At 30.7% G+C, this 18,080-nt stretch overlaps 1 protein-coding gene across 1 annotated transcript; it reads left to right on the top strand.

The window, feature by feature from the left end:
- The first annotated feature begins 1,839 nt into the window (after window positions 1-1,839).
- LOC114712135 (probable LRR receptor-like serine/threonine-protein kinase At1g56130) lies at window positions 1,840-18,080 on the top strand. Its single transcript, XM_028896605.1, has 21 exons — window positions 1,840-1,966; window positions 2,073-2,253; window positions 2,368-2,439; window positions 2,587-2,658; window positions 3,651-3,722; window positions 4,402-4,473; window positions 5,763-5,834; window positions 5,910-5,981; window positions 6,123-6,194; window positions 6,480-6,554; window positions 6,737-6,808; window positions 6,916-6,984; window positions 13,014-13,078; window positions 13,267-13,631; window positions 13,776-13,974; window positions 14,069-14,200; window positions 15,038-15,156; window positions 15,271-15,481; window positions 15,578-15,806; window positions 16,210-16,360; window positions 17,712-18,080. The coding sequence occupies exons 1-21, from the start codon at window positions 1,840-1,842 to the stop codon at window positions 18,078-18,080; spliced, it is 2,868 nt and encodes a 955-aa protein (XP_028752438.1).

The following is an 18,080-nucleotide window of genomic DNA, read 5'->3' as shown; positions in this document are numbered from 1 at the left end:
CCCTAAAAAGAAAAAGAGTAAAAAGGAATCTAATATCATGATGTTATTTCTTACATACATCTAACACTCTAATCTCGTTTAGGGTTCATTTAGTGCTCCTTTGATCCTTAATGTAGGATTAATTATGGAATTGATTTTGGTCTTAAATTTAAGACTTATTTATCCTATTTATCATTTTTTTAAATTACTTTATTGATACTCTATCATCTATAATCAACTAGAAGAGAGAATTATGGAGGATATTAAAGAAGATGATTAGGGTATTCAAAAAAAATATGTAGTATATTTATTATAATTAACTAACTTTTAACTTTCTTAATATAATCAAATTAGTTAGACAGTATTATGCAGCCATCAATTGCATTAAGTTTTTGTGACCGAAGAACATCTTCCTATGATAGAATTACCTCCTTAAGCACCAAACTTCCACAACATGTTCTGCTTCTCCTTTCCTTGTTCAAAGTTCAAACCATCAATTCTAGTTAACAGCTGTCCCTAGCGTTTACCCACAAGTCCCCAGTCTTCCTTGGTCCACTTGATTACTGCTAGTAGCAAATGAATCTATCAACATTTTCTTTCCAACCGCCCTCCTTACTCCACGTATCTCTGATAAATAAATCATTCAAAGCCATAATGGATCAGGGGACCCATGATGTCACAAACTGATCGAAAAGGACATCAAACTTCCGTTATTATTGTAATAGTTTGGTCCATTGAGAAGGCAATTGTTTTGATTAGAAAGCAGTAATTTTTTCTAGGTAAATGTCGCTGTTCACCGACGAATTAAAGTTTCAAGTTCCCTAAAATTAGAATAAGTTGAGTTTGTCATTGAGAAGATTCCATGCTAATTTTTTCAGCATCTTATATCTAAATGTCACAAACTTTAATAATAACATTGATTCTCAAAAATAATTTCGACTCAACATTCAAATTCTTGGACATACTATTGATTCTTAAAAATAATTACGACTTAACATTCAAATTCTTCAATATGCTTTCCCTTTAATCAATATAAAGGGAGCATGAATTAATGTTCCAAGTGATTATAAATCGAATTGGGTTGGGAGGTTATCACAGTCAATTGCTTCGGTCTCTATCTCTTGGTGAAAATATTTCTATTTCCTTAAATGAAAATTTAGTCCAATCATTTACCATGTGATTACTATGCACACTATTTATTGAATATTGAAAGACTTAAGACAATTAATTGTGCGATTTTTAATTATTGACAAAATTGTAACTAGTTTCAAATATTAAAATTACTATAAAATTTACGGAAATTTGATAGATATATTATTATACAAATGATTACAAATAAAATATATATTTAAATTGATCGTAACTATTCTAAATTTTGATGGTAAAACTAAATATGAGTAGTTAATAAATTTGAAACTAAAAAAAAAAATTAATTCAGAAGCCATCTGAATGTCAATTTATAAGTCCCATCTAATTACCTAATAGAATTAAGAAAAGGTTATTCAGTTGTTAACTTTGCCTGATATGAATTTTTTCCTTTTGAATCATATTTACTAGCATAGAAAAACACGCCATTAGACTTCAGACTTTAGGAGGTTGCACATTGATGATCCTGCCAATATATGGTGTTGTAATATTCCACGTGGCTTTTGTGCTTTTGAGAACGTGGTCAGAGACTCGGCTCCTGGTCTGTGGATGTATATGTATACGCATGTACTAACATATAGATATTCTGCAAAATCCTTAGAGCAATCCCCGTATGTATATCCATTTTGATATCTCTGAATCTCTATTAGTTTGTTGTGCTTCTGAATTATAGCAAGCTATATATCTTACAATTGCGTGCGCGCACACACATCCATGTCTCTGTCGTCTCCTTCTCCTTCTTCTGCTTCACCGGTCTTGGTTTTTGCAATTGCTTCCGCTTTTTATGTGTGCTTGGCTGGGGTAGTACAAGCTCAAATCCCTCCTACAGATCCTTCCGAAGGTATCTACGTGCTTTCACTAATAGATACTTCTCTCTTAATAATCTGTCTCCTATATATCCAGTGGACGGTGAATTATTATTAACATTTAATTAATAATTTGGGTAGCGAAAGCTTTGAATTCAATCTTCAACAAATGGAATATATCGCCAGTAGAAACTGTATGGAATATAAGCGGCGAGATATGCAGCGGACAAGCCGTCAACAACGCTACCTCCATTGATGATTTCTTCAGTCCATTTATCAAATGCGACTGTTCCAGTGGCACCACTTGCCACATTTATGCACTGTCCGTATAATTTGATGTCTCTCTACTTAGCTTGATTTTTCTTCATCATGTTGTTAATTACTTATTGCCTATATATATATATATATATATATATTGTTGATCTTGTTCTGGCAGGAGTCTTTATCAACAGGACGTTGTTGGCCAAATCCCACCAGAGCTGTGGACTTTCACTCACCTCACCTATTTGTATGTTTTTTTTTAATTATCTCCTCCTCAGTGGCTTCTCCAGAAACTTAAAAGCATCCATATGCTTCATATTTATTATTATTATTATTTTGGATACATGCTTCATATTTATTCTAATGTTTCCTCAAATTAAATGGCCATTATCAGGAACCTAAGCAGGAATTACTTGACGGGTTCTGTAGCTCCAGCCATCGGAAATCTAAGTCGGCTGCAGTCCTTGTAAGGCCAATTAGTCAGAAAGTTATAATGCTTCCTGTGCCTAGGGATCCTCTCAGTTTCCGTTCGGGAAAAGATGGTCATTTTGAGGAAATTTATTAATGTTCAATGAATTTGGATATACCTACAGTTTTAATGTGTTGATAATATTAAATTAAAAAATTAAATCAACTAATTCCTATATTTATGAGTCATTTATCAAATTTTAATTGTAGCTAACTTGGTCTTTACAATTTTAACTCAATTAAAACTTAATTTATGAACTTTGACTTGGTGCAACTCATTTATCATGATTTTAGCCCGAGATAAAATGCTTAAATACTCTGGAAGTATCTACGAAGGAGCACCAGTGCCTGAAATTTTTTTTTTTCCTCTTATATGCCCTAGAAGTTTTATTTCATTGCAAAAATATCCAGGTTGTTATTCACCTTTGAATTTGATTGTAAAATTATGCGGTTTAACTAATGCTTTTAACAGTTAAACTTAACAACGGATAATGGTACATATCAAAAATGCTATGAAAATAAACTTTTAGAGCATATAACAGCCAAAAAAAATTTCAAGTACTTGGTGCTCTTCTATGAATATTTTTGGGGTGTTAAGCACCTTATGCCTTTTATCTATTTAAAATGTTGGCCCCATATTTTTGAAAGTAAACTAAAGTTATATATCTTTTGAAATGTAGGACTATTGTTTTAAATGATTAAAATTATTTAGGGACTAAGTTCTACTAAGGTAAAGTTCAGACAATAAGTTTTAACTAAGACAAACAAAAATTAAGCAACTGAATTTCAATCAAATCAAAATTATAAGAATCAAATAATTAATTTTCTTAAGAAAAAACTTAGACTGTTGGTATCAATATGATGGAAAGACTTGTTCAAAATGACTCATGTTCCTATCTTAAATAGATAGAATCCGGAACTTGCTTGTTGTCAGTCATGATACATCCTCAGGAACTTACTTGCATTTTTATATGAATTTCTCGCAATTAGGGGTTTGGGTGACAATGCTCTATCTGGGAAGCTTCCAAAGGAACTGGGAAGTCTTACTGAGTTAGTATCATTGTATGTTATCCTCTTTCCCTTAATTATAACAATTTTCCATAGATTATGATTGCATCATTTTATTTACAAATAGTACTTAATATAAGATCTAGTTTGTATGTTAAAATCTGTTGGATTTTGGGCTTAGATTAGCTCTTGATAGGCCGGATTATTTGATTAGATGTTAGAGAATATTCCAATCAAATATTTCAAGGAAGATTATAATTAGTTTGACTAGGTTAAATAATTTGAATTGCAAATCTAGTCTTATAATATAAGTTAAATTAATTTATATTGTTCAAATTAAATATATATTAGAGAAATATATATATGTTGAGTTCTCCGACTATCTCTCCTTCTTCTCTAATATTCTCTTTTGTGCAGTACTCTGCTGTGCCACTCAAATTTGGGTTCTAGTAGTCTAAATTTTGTGTGAATCGGTAGATCAACTTGTAGAGCTTTAAAGGAATGATCTAGATCCGACCTGATACGTGCTTCCTAGTTTATATTTAATTTCTCTAACAAAATCGAAGGAAGCTAGTATTTGTTTTCTTGATATTAATGAATTACAATAAGTAATAACTAGGAGTTAATCAAAGACCATCGTGTTTAAGAAGATAATGTTTTTTATGGAAAATATATATTGATGAACGATGATACTATCAGCATCCACTTTATTCTTTGCGAATTAATTATGCAGGAGTCTTGGAACAAACAACTTCTCAGGTCCTATCCCTTCCAAACTAGGCAATCTAGTGAAATTGAAAGAACTGTAAGTTCCACTAGTCTTTTATCCACATATCTATGTCTTTTAAGGTAATATAATGTTTGGCACGAGGGAAATGGAGGGGAGAGAAAAGGAAGGAAAATATTAATAAGCTCTATTTAAGAAATTAAAGAAGTGGGTTTTAAAATTTTAATAAAGAGAAGAAGTAATACAAACGAATAATAAAAATTAGTTAAAAGCTTTTAACCCCATTTTTTTTAATTGTTTAAATCGAGCTTATTAAAATATTTCCTCTCCTCCCCTTTTCTCATTTTCCTTTATATCAAATGAACCCTAAATTGAGTAAACCAGTAAAAATATGCAGATTTTATACCGGTTTGACTAGTTATAAACCAGTTCAAACTGGTTCTTAGTCCTCTTATCAATTCATAATCGGGCACTAAGCTGGTTTCCAATTCAATTCTGTCAAATTCATTCAATTTAGCATGTTTTTTATTTCATGTGAATGGAATCAATTGATTGCCGTCGAGCCTCCTTAGTGGCAAATAGGGTGAGTGTGTAGCGCTTGTGACTCGTTAACAAAGATGAAGAAGAGAAACGGTATTTATGAGCTGTCAAATAAATCCAGGTGGCACATGTTAATTAGAAAACTGGACAGATTAGATATAATAGAATAGATGTAAGTTTTGTCCAAAACTTTGATGAGATTTAGACCATTTAAATCTAATTTAAGCGGTCCAAATTCAAAAACTTTTTATTCGTGATTTTTTAAATGATAGATTATTTTTTTGAAAAGTGATAGTTATAAGATTTTTTTTATTTTAAATTTTACATATATTAATTAAATTATTAAATTTGGACCGTCCAATTGGACTGTCCAGATGAGTGATGAGCACAAGATGTGCTCTGGTTTCAGTTTTAAAGATGTTCTTTTAATAAGCTAAAATTTCCAAAAACAAAAAAATAATAGCATAGTTAAAATAATTATTTAACACAATTGTTAAAATTGAATATTATAGAAAATTTCCTTTGTCGGCTAAAAAAAAAAATATGGGCATTAAGCAGATGCAATTGATGATATTAACCTAAATATTTATTATTTAGTAAAAGCAAAAAAAATACATTTACAAGAATAAATAAAAATGTAAAATTAATGAAACTAACAATATATGTATAAATCAATTAAACATATAATGTTAACAAATAACAATATTATGAAATTTAATATATATGAAAAGTAGTATAAACTTATATATATATATATATATATATATATAACATTAATTTTGTGTGATCCAAAGATCTTATAAATTTCAATGAATATTTCTCTGCAGCCTCCTAGATAGTACGGGATTTAGTGGTCCGATTCCTTCAACTCTGGCTAATCTTAAAAACCTGGAAATGCTGTAAGATATCCATACTACCTTTTTTTTTTTTTTTGCCCTGGCATTCAATAACTAAAATTTTTCCTGTTTGTCCAGATGGGTTACAGACTTGGAGCACGCAGGAAGTATACCTGACTTCATAGGAAGTTTGTCTAACCTTACAGACTTGTAAGACTACGCTGGGTCTTTAGTATTAAAATATGGCTTTAGGAGGACTCCTTCTGTTATAGTATTTTCTTTCATCATTAAGGAAAAGTTATCAATGTCTCAAGGTGAATGGGTACTCACTGAATAGACTTGCTTTGGTAGGAGGCTCCAGTGTAATTCTTTCCAAGGCTCAATACCATCATCATTGGGCAATTTGACTTCTCTTAGGAAGCTGTAAGCACCATAACTATTTGATTGCACTCTGCAGATTGATACGTAGGAGTAAATTGTTGAATAATGCATAACTCATCAAATGTAGGAAATAACTAGCATGCATAATGGGAGTTCCTCGTTGGCATTTATAAAGAGTTTGAAGTCTGCCACCTCGATGTAAGTTGTGAGGCAATGGCTCCCCTCATAATTCACAGTTTGCTTGCTAGATAGAGATATTCCCCCCCCCCAAAAAAAACTCCAATTTCTTTCTAGTATATAACAACAATTTGTTTATAAATCTTGCAGATATTTGAAGAATAACAATATTTCTGATTCACTTCCCTCCAATATGGATGAATTATTTCCGATGTTGACCCACTTGTGAGTATTAGCCATATACGTGGCTCTTCGGATGCATATATGTCAAATAGCATGCTTAGAAGAATATCACTTTCACATTGGCATCAAGATAGTAGTTGTAGTAGTAATAGTACTTGTTTGTTTTATTCAATGCTCTTGAGTTTTTTTTTCCCAATTATATATGCATGTGTTGGTTCTTTCAGGGATTGGCGCTTCAACAATATCATGGGACAGATTCCAAATTCACTTTTTCGCATGCCTCAACTAGAAATATTGTAATTAATATATATCCTGTGCCTAAGTAATTAAATTAAGGATTTCCTTATTAATTGCAAGTTTTCATTATTGGATTAAAGCATGGTTCATTTTTCTCCAATTTCAGGTGCCTAGGGAATAATGCTCTTAGTGGTACTATCCCTACCCATATAATCTTGCCTACTCTTAAAAACATGTGAGTATTCTTGAAATATTTGCAACTCCGCAATTAATATTCCAATGCATTAAGAATGGAATGTAGAGTGTGTGTGTGTGTGTGTGTAATATTATATATCTGCATGTATCATTATAATGCTTAGTAAATCTTATATCTCAATGAATTTATAGACTCCAACGTTTTTACTATTTTCAAACTTAGATGGAAGCTGTGCGTGTCTTCCTATGCATCCACATTATATTCTTATAATATGTTAAGTCTATATCCATATATCTACAAGATCATTGCCATAGTGCTTGTGAGCATATGTAGAAGTTGCTCCAATATAACAATGTAAATTTCAAACTTAAACTACTGATACTATGTTATTAGTTGCATTACAACTTAATTCTTCCATGTATTCATTGTCCGTCATCAATATCACGGCATTTACTTAACTGTCTTGTACTTGAATGAATACTACTTTCAGAGACTTATCCTACAACAAACTATCTGGGAGCCTACCTCGTGAGTTTTTCGAAAAATAGTAAGTAGTTTGATGGTGTATGTTATTATTATTTCTTTTATTCCACCAATTATTTGTCATTTTTTTGTTAATTTCTAGAGTTATTTGCTTTCCATGAATAACTGAAAACTGGAAAGCCCTCCTTGCGATCCTAGATGCTAGAAATAATAGTCAACTCATGATCCTTGAAATTGAAAGGCACCTAAAGTTAGAACAGTTAAAAAAAACCCATGGTCTAGTACAACCTGTTCAGGTCAGAGTGAACCCCATCCTGTCTAATCTGAAAACAGCTGATCTGATGAAATAAAAGACTAACTGACTCTTTTGGGTTGGACTGGACCTAGGACCAGCCATTTAGACCATTTGGTTTGGTCTAGTCTGAACAAAATATTATATATACATATATATTATTAAAATAATTCTAACCTAACACTTCTTGCATAGACTCACTGAGAAACACTCCTACCGTCATCAACCCCAATACCTCACCAACCTTAGTCTTGCTTTCTTCTTTCGTCATCTCTCTTCTTTCCACTTTCAACTCTCCATCTGCCATCTATGATCCCAATCTCAGAATCAGAAGCAAGAAGTTAGTCTCCCCATCATGGATTTCAGTCCCTACTCTTCAGCCTCCCACCTGTCTCTTCTTCCCCTATCATCTTCTTGATTTTCCTTGGTCTCCATTTTGTTCCATTAGCAAAGATCTTTTTGTTCCATCACCGACAACCACGCCGTTACGTGTGACTATTGGCAACGACTCCATGACTAGAATCTATTTCCTCTATCTTTCGTTCGCATTGCCATATCCTCAATCTCTCCCTCTTCAATTTACCAGCATCAATGCCATCCTCAATCTCTCCCCTTCAGTTTGCCAGCATTGATTAGCCTTTAACTTGTCTTCTCAATCGACTTCGCACCTTGCAACTTTTAGATCAGGTATGCATCTTCCTCTTACGCATCGATTTTTTATTCGTTTTCATCCTCTCCATCAGTTTATGCCTCTTTCTCCCTCATCTTTGATCTGCCCTTCACATACTCAAGCCCAATGTTGTTCCTCCTCCCTCATTGTCCATTTTTGGTTGCCTATTAAGTGGGTTTCACTAGTTGAATTATTTTAGAAAAAGAAACAACAAATAGGTTGACTACCTAGATCGGTCACCCAAATTCAGGTTCTTTCTAGACCAATCCAAACCATGGGGTGTGTTTTATAGCCCAAGGTCTTGTCTAGACCTGTACTCATATTGATGAATAACCCTGTTTGGTCTAGTCTTCACACATCCTTACCTAAGGTGACTCTTTATAATTGAGAGAGAGAGAGAAATGAAAAGCAAAAATAAAAGTTCATTTGACAAAAAATAGAATGCACTAAAATCATGCTAAAGGGAATACAAGCCTACATGGAATAGTTGGGAGCCTAGGGCGGACCAAAGGAGCATGTAAAGGAGGTGGAACGAAAGTCTATAATAATTCCTCTAAAACACACTGACTTTCTTTCTATTTTATCTTAGATATAAGATACCTCCTTTTTATTTTTAAAATTTGACAAATCTCTATAAAGTAATTTGTTATGCAATTTTATCTTTAAAATATTTTTCTAGGTACAATTGTGCATTTAAAAGTATTTCTTCAAATGTAATTTTGTCTTGATCATTAACTCCTAAAAAGTTTATTAAAGTGTATCTAATACTTTAGTAGCAGCAATTCACATCATAGTATTTTTATTAACTATTTTTTTTATATTTTAATATTCATCTTTAACATCTTCAATAATCAATTTTTCAATAGTTATCTTATATACTTTCTAGACTTATCTTTCATGTTGTCAATCCTAATTTTTAATTATTTTCAATGATGAAAACATGAAAGATAAGTATTGAAATAATTTAAGATGAATACTGAAAAGTTAAAATGGTAAGCAATAGAAATGTTAAAGGTTTGCCTTGCAAATATAAAATATGAGTGCTGAAAAAATAACATAAAAACATTTTAATGAGAGAATTTTATTTCATGAAAAAATTCTATATTTTCAGTACACATCTTTTATATTTTTCCTAAATATTTTCAGTATTTAAAGTAATTAAACATTAAGGTTGAAAACATGAAAGATAAGTCTAAAAAATATCTATGACTAATGAAAAAAAATTGAAAAATTAATTATTGAAAAATATTAAAGATGAGTACTAAAAATATGACAAAATAGTTATGAAAAATACTCTAATAGTAAAATTGTATCAAGAAATTACTTTATAGTGTTGAATGTCACTAAAAAATACTTTAGGCTACGGGACCTAGATGCACTTTCACTTAAGGAATTTTTTGGGAGTTGACAATGGGGTGAAATTATATCTAAGGAAAACAAAATACTTTAAGAATAAAATTATACTTAAAAAATACCTTGAGGGTAAAACTACACTGCAAATTACTTTAGGATGTTCAGTTATTTTATAAAAATACTTTAAGATCCTAGATATATCTCAACCCATTAAAACTCATCTAGGTTACCTAAAAAGTCAATGCATATATTTTAAATTTTTATTCACATTTTAAATTTTGTCGTGTTGAAAACTTATGTAATTAGTAATTTTTTTTAAAATTTAAGTTCATAAGTTGTTTTTTTTTTTCAATAACAGATTAAAATAATATTTCAAACACCTATGTACGAAAAAAGGTAATGAAATAAGGATTTAATATAATATGGGATAAACTAGTTAATATAATTTATGTTTATCTTTCTTTAACTTTTATTAATTTTAATACACAATGTTTTATAAATTATTTATTTTTATTTGAGTTTATATAAATTGGCGAGAGAAACTAAATAATTAGATTATGAGGGCTAATTAATAATTTTAAAAAGAGTTACAAATAATAAAATTAAGTATTTTTGAATCTTTAATAAAATATTTTGTAATTATGCTCAAAACGGGACCTTTTTTTTTCGCCAAATAAAATTGGACTAAAGGATAAGTTTAAAAATAAAGAAAGGATGTCTATGTAATTTTAGCAAAACAGAAGAAAGTCAGTATATTTTACTTTAATGACTAATAAAAATCATATTTGAAATAAATAAAATATTATAAACAAAATTTGTTATAATTTAAAAATAAAGATACATTATGGTAAAAATTATAAAATTATAATAAGATTTCACTAAATATAATCGCCTTGATAGTTGATCCCCCTAGATATAGGTTTTTTTCCCCTCTATGACAAAATTTAAGTCAATTTGCTTATATCTATTACAATTAATTTTTCAACTCAATAATACTTGAATTTTATCATAAATATAATTACAGCACATTATATTTAAGAACAAGAAAAATTAATCTTAAACTTTAAGTAAAAGAAGGCATAAAATATGTACAAAAAAAAGCATAAAATAGGAAATGACCTAGAAAAACCTAACTGAAAACAAAATAAAGTCACAAAAACAAATCACTTAAAAAATTAACAAATCTTTCTTAATTTCCTATAATTTCTTTTCCACTTAAAGAACTCTCATTCACAGAGTAAAAGCAACGATATAAATTTAACAAGACAAGATGACATTTTTTTTTTGGACCAAGAGACAAGATGACATTAAGAATATTAACTATATAAATTGTAAGCCGAGAATGTAACACGCTAACACTATATAATCAATGACATTAAGATCATTAACTAAAATTAAGGAGCAATAAATAAAATTGATTATACAAAAAACCGTGAAAAATTTGAAAATTTTTAAACCTTAATTGATCGTACCCCATAAAGAGTCCAGAATCCTTAAGCCGATACACTTATCACTTTCATAACATGAATACCAAGACAGTTAATGAAACAAATGCGAGATGAAGTGCATTGTAGAATTGGAATGAGATTTACAAACTGAAAGACATCGTCAAGCAAACTCCAAACGAGGTTTGTAATTTATCACCATAGAATTTATTTAGTTTTTTCACTAATTAATTTTATGATTATAAAAAGTTTCATTCTCCCTTAATACTTTTTCCTGAAGTGCATAAAACATTCATGTCTCATTATCACTGTTGAAGCAAATTACAACTGAGTTCATGCTTTCTTGTCACTGTTGAAAAATTAGAGGGAAAATTAAAGAGAGGGACCAGGTGGAAATGATATTTATTAGAAAGGATTTTAAAAAACCTTAATTACCTAAAAATACTAGATATTAAAATATAAACTTAAAAAGACTGAAATCACCCCATTCGCACCATAACTCCTATATTCTCTCACCACCTCCTATGATTTTCATATCATTTAGTAGAATAATTACAATTTATTTGAATTAATTCAAACTAATTCAAAGTTTTAAGTTATACACTGATTCTAATTAATTAAATTAATAGCCAACACTAGTTAATTTATTTTTCTATTATTTTTAATTAATAATTTGTGCAGGCTTTTTGAAAAATGAGCATAACAATAAATTTCTACCATTCATAGGAACAAAAAGTTATTCCGTATTTTTAGTTATCCATTTCATATTATTATTTTACCTGAATAAGTTGAATCCTTAATTAATAAAATTAAAAATTAAAAAGAAAAAGTCACATAAGAAATTCATTATAGCAATAAATATTTGTCATAATAAAAGTAGCTGTAATAGTTTGAGTAAGAAAATTCAAGTTTAAACCTACATGATATTTTTATTCTTATTAATTATGAATAAGTTACATAGTATTTATTATTATATAACTTTTTTTAATTTTTAATTCAACCATATGATTTTGATTGGCTCATTATTTAGGACCTCAAAAAAGAGATTTTTTCTTTTTAAAATGCTGGACAAATAAATTAATTAATATTACGTATTAACTGAATTTAATTAGTTAGAATTGTTTAGTAACTTTGTGATTCCAATTAGTTTGAATTAAGTTGAATAAAATTATGATTTTGTTAAAAAAAAAGATATTTGTAGGATGTGGTGAGACATAATATAAGGGATTTTGTTAAGGGCAAATTGGTAATTTTAAATTTATATTTTAGTATTTCGTCCTTCTGAATAAATACAATTTTTAAGATCTTTCCTTATAAGTGTTGTTGCCATTAGGTCCTGTCCCTAATTTTCCCAAAATTAGATAATAATTGGAGTGAGGTTTAGCTCTTTATATGTTGTATATAGTACTTCTTTATATACATATGTATATTTATATATTATGAGAAAACCAACATGGTGATCTTTATGGGGTATGATATGCAGCAATTTGGTTGCTAACAACTTCACAATACAGGATTCAAATAGCAGGTGATTATATGCTTTTTATTGAATGATTACCACAAATATATATATTTATACACACACATATGTATGTATACATATTAGCCTATTGTATATCACTCCACTTTGCACAAAAATTTGCAACTCTTGATCTCATTTTGGTCCATTTGTTGCTTGTCATCAATCGAGAATCCTAGGCTTCTTTTCGTTAAACAAACTTCAAGTTAATTCCTTAGTTTTTACATACTTGAATAATAGTGAACCATACATAATTGGAGGTTACATGCACATTTATGGTTTGATTTATGCTCTTTTCTCATGCAGTGGTCTTCCTTTTGGACACGAATGCCTGCAGAAAAATTTTCCCTGTTATCGTGGTCCTGGAAGGTGTAAGTAACGTACACTAAGGATTAGTTTGCTATGACAGGAATTAAAACTGTACATAAAGAAAGAGTAATCTTACATAACCTTTGAAACTCCAAGGAGAGGAACTTCTAAATTTATTCTCTTTTCTTTAGTTGACATAAAACCTCTACATAAATCTATTGAGATAGTCCTTTTAACTGTTTCCAAGTAGATTCCAATTTTGCAATCAAGTGTGGTGGTCCTTCAATTACATTATCAGATGGAACTAAATATCAAGGTGAAGACGAGGAACTTGATCTTACTACTTCTGTTGTCACTGACTCAACATGGGCAGTTAGCAATGTGGGGTTCCCCCGTACTCTATCGGCCTCTAATTCTTTGCCTAGCCAGTTCACTGCTACTATAGACCCAGATCTCTTCCACACTGCCCGTGGGTCTACTGATTCATTAAGATATTATGGCCTGGGGCTGCAAAATGGGGATTACCAAGTCACCCTTGATTTTGTAGAAACATCTTTTCCCAATGATAAGACATGGAAAAGTCTAGGAAGACGAGTATTTGATATATATCTTCAGGTATATAAATGTGATTTAATTTGGAGGGATGTTGCTGTTTTTTAATAGAAGGAAGATGCATGGATATTTGAAATTATCCATATTTGACATTCCCTGAGGTTTCCTTTTCTTTTGTTTGTTTCTTTTTCTTTTTTCACGTTTTAGGGAAGCCATGTTTTGAAGGATTTTGACATAAGAAGGGAAGCAGGAGGGGCCTCATTTAGGCCTGTAAGAAAGGAATTTCAGGTTCAAGTGACAGAAAACTATATTGAGGTCCATCTTAATTGGGCTGCAAAGGGAACTCGCAACATACCAGAAGTTGATACTTGTGGTCCTCTGATATCAGCCATCAAAGCAACCAAAGGTTAAACTATACAAAAATAGACAACAATCCAGAAGTTCAATTAATGATTTTTCATATATATATGACTGATATGTTCTGCTTATGTGTTGTATAGATTTCAGACCTCCTAACAGAACCCACCTAACTGTGGGAATTATTGTTGCCACCGTAGCTGCTGTAAGCTTTTTGTCTATTCTTGTGGTTTTATATATTCGGAGAAGAAAGAATCATGGAGATGGCGATGATGGTAAGGAAACTGGGGGAAAAAGTTTATATATATCCCTTTGAATTTTAAGCGTGCATATTCAAAAATGTCATTTCATGTAAAAGAAAAAAAAGGAAAAAATAATTTAATATTGCAGTCAGTTCCTTTTTCAAACAGTAATTTGTTACTTCAGTTCTGTTTGTCCACAATGACAAGACATTTGCCAATTTCATGATGGCATTTTTTTAATCCAATTATGGGCTTTGCAACTAGAGATAACCAAAAGATTAACCATACGTTTAGATGGAAGAGAAGTAGTAAGAGGATAAAATTTAGAGGAGAGAAAATATGACAGAAAAATATTGTTGTTTATACAGTGAGAAAAAATAAGAATGAACGCAAAGTGGTGGAAAAGAGAGACTTGAACCTAGCTACATGCATGTCTCTCCTTCAAGTTCACTCTTTAAAAGTAGAGATAATTTTAAAAATAACATGCCTTTGAAAATCTTTCCAACAATTTAGAGTTCAAAATTCATTTATTCATTATGGATATTAGATATTATTATCATTGTCAAATTAGTCATTTTTCTTTTTTCTATATTTTCTTTTGTTCATCTAGAGTTAATGAAAGAAAATATTTTCTCCTCATTTTTTCTCTTCCACTCTCTTTTTTCCCATTTTCTCTTTTCCTCCAAACAAATTCAAAGCCAAGTGTAGAGTTTTGTCACCTTATTTCTTTTCTTCAATCTTAAATAAAGGCAAGGTACAAATAAGAGTGCAAGTTTTCCTTTTGAATTTAACAGCAAACAGGGGCACCAAATACGCTCTAGCAATAATTTCTTTGCACAATCCATAACCTTGTTCTTGTTCAATTTACAGATCTTTTAGGTATTGATACCAAGCTGTATACTTTCAACTATTCTGAGTTAAAAAATGCTACAAATGACTTCAATCCTAGCAAGAAGCTGGGAGAGGGAGGTTTTGGACCTGTATATAAGGTGAAAACATAAGGCTCTTACTTTGTTGAAGAATAAAGTTTTATTTACAGATGTCCTAAAACCAAAGCTGCAACCTTTATATAGAGAATAAAAGGTTTTTATTTTGTATTCCAGGGAACACTTAATGATGGAAGAGTAATTGCTGTGAAAAGACTATCTGTAAAATCTCATCAAGGAAACAATCAGTTCAAAGCAGAGATTGCTACTATATCAGCTGTGCAACATCGTAATCTTGTCACATTATATGGATGTTGTATTGAAGGAAATAAAAGACTACTTGTCTATCAGTATCTAGAAAATGGGAGTCTTGATAACGCCTTATTTAGTAAGATCATTTTCTGCTATGCACATGTCAATGTTCTCCTGCCTTGCTTTTATTCCTCTTAATTATACCCTGGGTATATTCACCTGTTTGTTACAGGAAATAATTTTACTCTCAACTGGCCCACTCGTTATGATATCTGCATTGGCGTAGCAAGAGGCTTAGCATACCTTCATGAAGAGTCCCGGCTCCGCATTGTGCATCGTGATATAAAGGCTAGTAATGTTCTGCTTGATCATGGCCTTCTCCCTAAAATATCAGATTTTGGTTTGGCTAAGTTGTATGATGATAAAATGACCCATATAAGCACTGGTGTAGCTGGGACAATGTAAGTCATTAAGACCTATTTTTCTTGCTTTTTTACTCAATATATCAGCACAAAATTTAGGGGGAACATATATTTAGGTCCTAAAAGATAGATTTAGTGATAGTTAAGTCCATGAAAAAAAATTTCTAAAGAATGAGTTGCAAATATTGACTCAGATAATTATAAAGTGAAGTATAATAGTTGTAAACTGAGAATTACATTTAAAATTTAACTGCCTCCTATAATACTTCTAAATTTGTTTATGTCTGAATCAATATTTGCAGCTCATTTTTTTCGAAAATTTTACTGGGAACCTAACTATCATTAAATCAATCTTTTAAGACCTAACTATATATCATTCTTCCTAAAATTTATATACGTACGTTGAAGTTTGTCTTGATAAGCACTCATGAATTATGAGTAGTGGCTATCTTGCTCCGGAGTATGCCCTGCGTGGTCACCTTACAGAGAAAGCAGATGTGTTTTCCTTTGGTGTTTTGGCCTTAGAGATAGTTAGTGGGAGGCGAAATTCTGAGCCAAGTTTGGAAGAAGACAAGGTGTATCTTCTAGAATGGGTATGTATTACCTTTCTGTTTCGTAGACTTAGGATGTGTTTGGTTTCTATTATTTTGAGTTTTCATTCTTTATTTAGACATGTAAAATTTTATTGTTTAGTTAAAAATATGCTTTCTTTGTTATGAACGAGACTTAAACGACCGTAAACCTTTCAACAAGTTCCTATTACTATTTCTAGCTAACAACATGAACCTTTATTGAAAATTAGCATAAAATTTTTTTGACAAAATTACAAAATGCCGCCACTCATTTTATGGAAAATATTTTCTTCTAAATTCTGCATATCACATTTTTATTCATGTTTTATTGAACTTGCTTTATCAAATGAAAATAGTGGAACCTAAAATATAGGCATGTAAAAAGAATGCAACAAACTTTGCCACTCAAATTTTGAGAATTGTTGAAGTCTGAATTAAAGTTAATGATGAAACATGGAGAAATATGAGGGCAGGTTTGTTTTCCTATTGAATCACAGTTTTTTATTTTAATTTGAAAAACAAAATAAAAAATATGCTTGAAAATGTGTTTTTGGTTATGTGTTCTGAAAAATTAAAAAAGTTAAATCTTTTATAAAAACAAAAAAAAAAACATCTTTATGGCGTTTTGTTACTTTTTGTTCCACAAAATTAAAGAAGAGGCGGAGACCATTATATTTTTATTAATGCTAATAATTTTAATAAAGCAAACAATTCTTTCCATCTTCTCTTCACCATTTTTTTTTCATGTTTTTCAAAATAATGATTCAAATAGATTGCTTAAAATTTTTTGCTTGCGATACTTATTCTAAAAAATTACTCTACAAAATTGTTCTAAAAACATAAAAATAGAGAATGAAATCAAACAAATCCTATGTTATCTTGGACTAGGACTTCTATCTTTAATTAAAAAAAAAATCTTTTCTCATCATCAACCTAAAAAATTATCATTAATTTATGTATATATAAACAGAATCAATAGTTACTGATAAACCGTTGTTCACGTCATTTTTAACAAGTAATAAATTGCATAAAATGACAGATTCCCCTGCAGCATAGGAAGTGACTTCTAGTTAGGTATATAAACTATGAACATGTAACTATTTATTTATTATAATCTAAGTAGTGTTTTTGAAAACTAAATCCTCTCATGCACTGCAAAGAAGGCTATTTTAGTCAGCTAAAATACACAGAGCAGAACTGAAAATATAAAATAAAAATAAATAGCTAATGTCATAATGTCAAATATGATCATGTTTAGATATGTTGATCTTTAGCACCCTCCTCAAGCTGGGTTTTCGAAACCATGGTCTCTTTGATGTTCCTTTGCGATTTTGAGCAATATATATATATATGATTTCCTAGTCATCAACAGGTTTGGCAACTGCATGAAGAGAATCGTACAGTTGAAGTGGTAGATCTGAGACTATTATCAGATTTCAATGAGGAAGAAGTTAAGAGAATGGTAGGGATATCTCTTCTGTGCACGCAGGCATCACCATCGTTAAGGCCGGCAATGTCCCGTGTGGTGGCGATGCTTTCTGGAGATATAGAAGTGAGCACTGTAACTTCAAAGCCTGGATACCTGACGGACTGGAAATTTGATGATGTGAGCAGCTTCATGACTAGTCGAGTGGCAAAGCAATCAGAAGCAACTCAATACGACTTAGCAACAAGTGCTAGCAGTGTCAGCCGCCACCCAAACCAATCACCTGTTGATGCTTCTAAACCCATCCTTCAGTAA

The sequence above is a fragment of the Neltuma alba genome, unplaced genomic scaffold (assembly GCF_004799145.2).
Source record: "Neltuma alba isolate B1F8T4 unplaced genomic scaffold, ASM479914v2 tig00011337_pilon, whole genome shotgun sequence".
Taxonomy (NCBI): domain Eukaryota; kingdom Viridiplantae; phylum Streptophyta; class Magnoliopsida; order Fabales; family Fabaceae; genus Neltuma; species Neltuma alba.
This window is presented reverse-complemented; position numbering and strand designations above follow the sequence as displayed.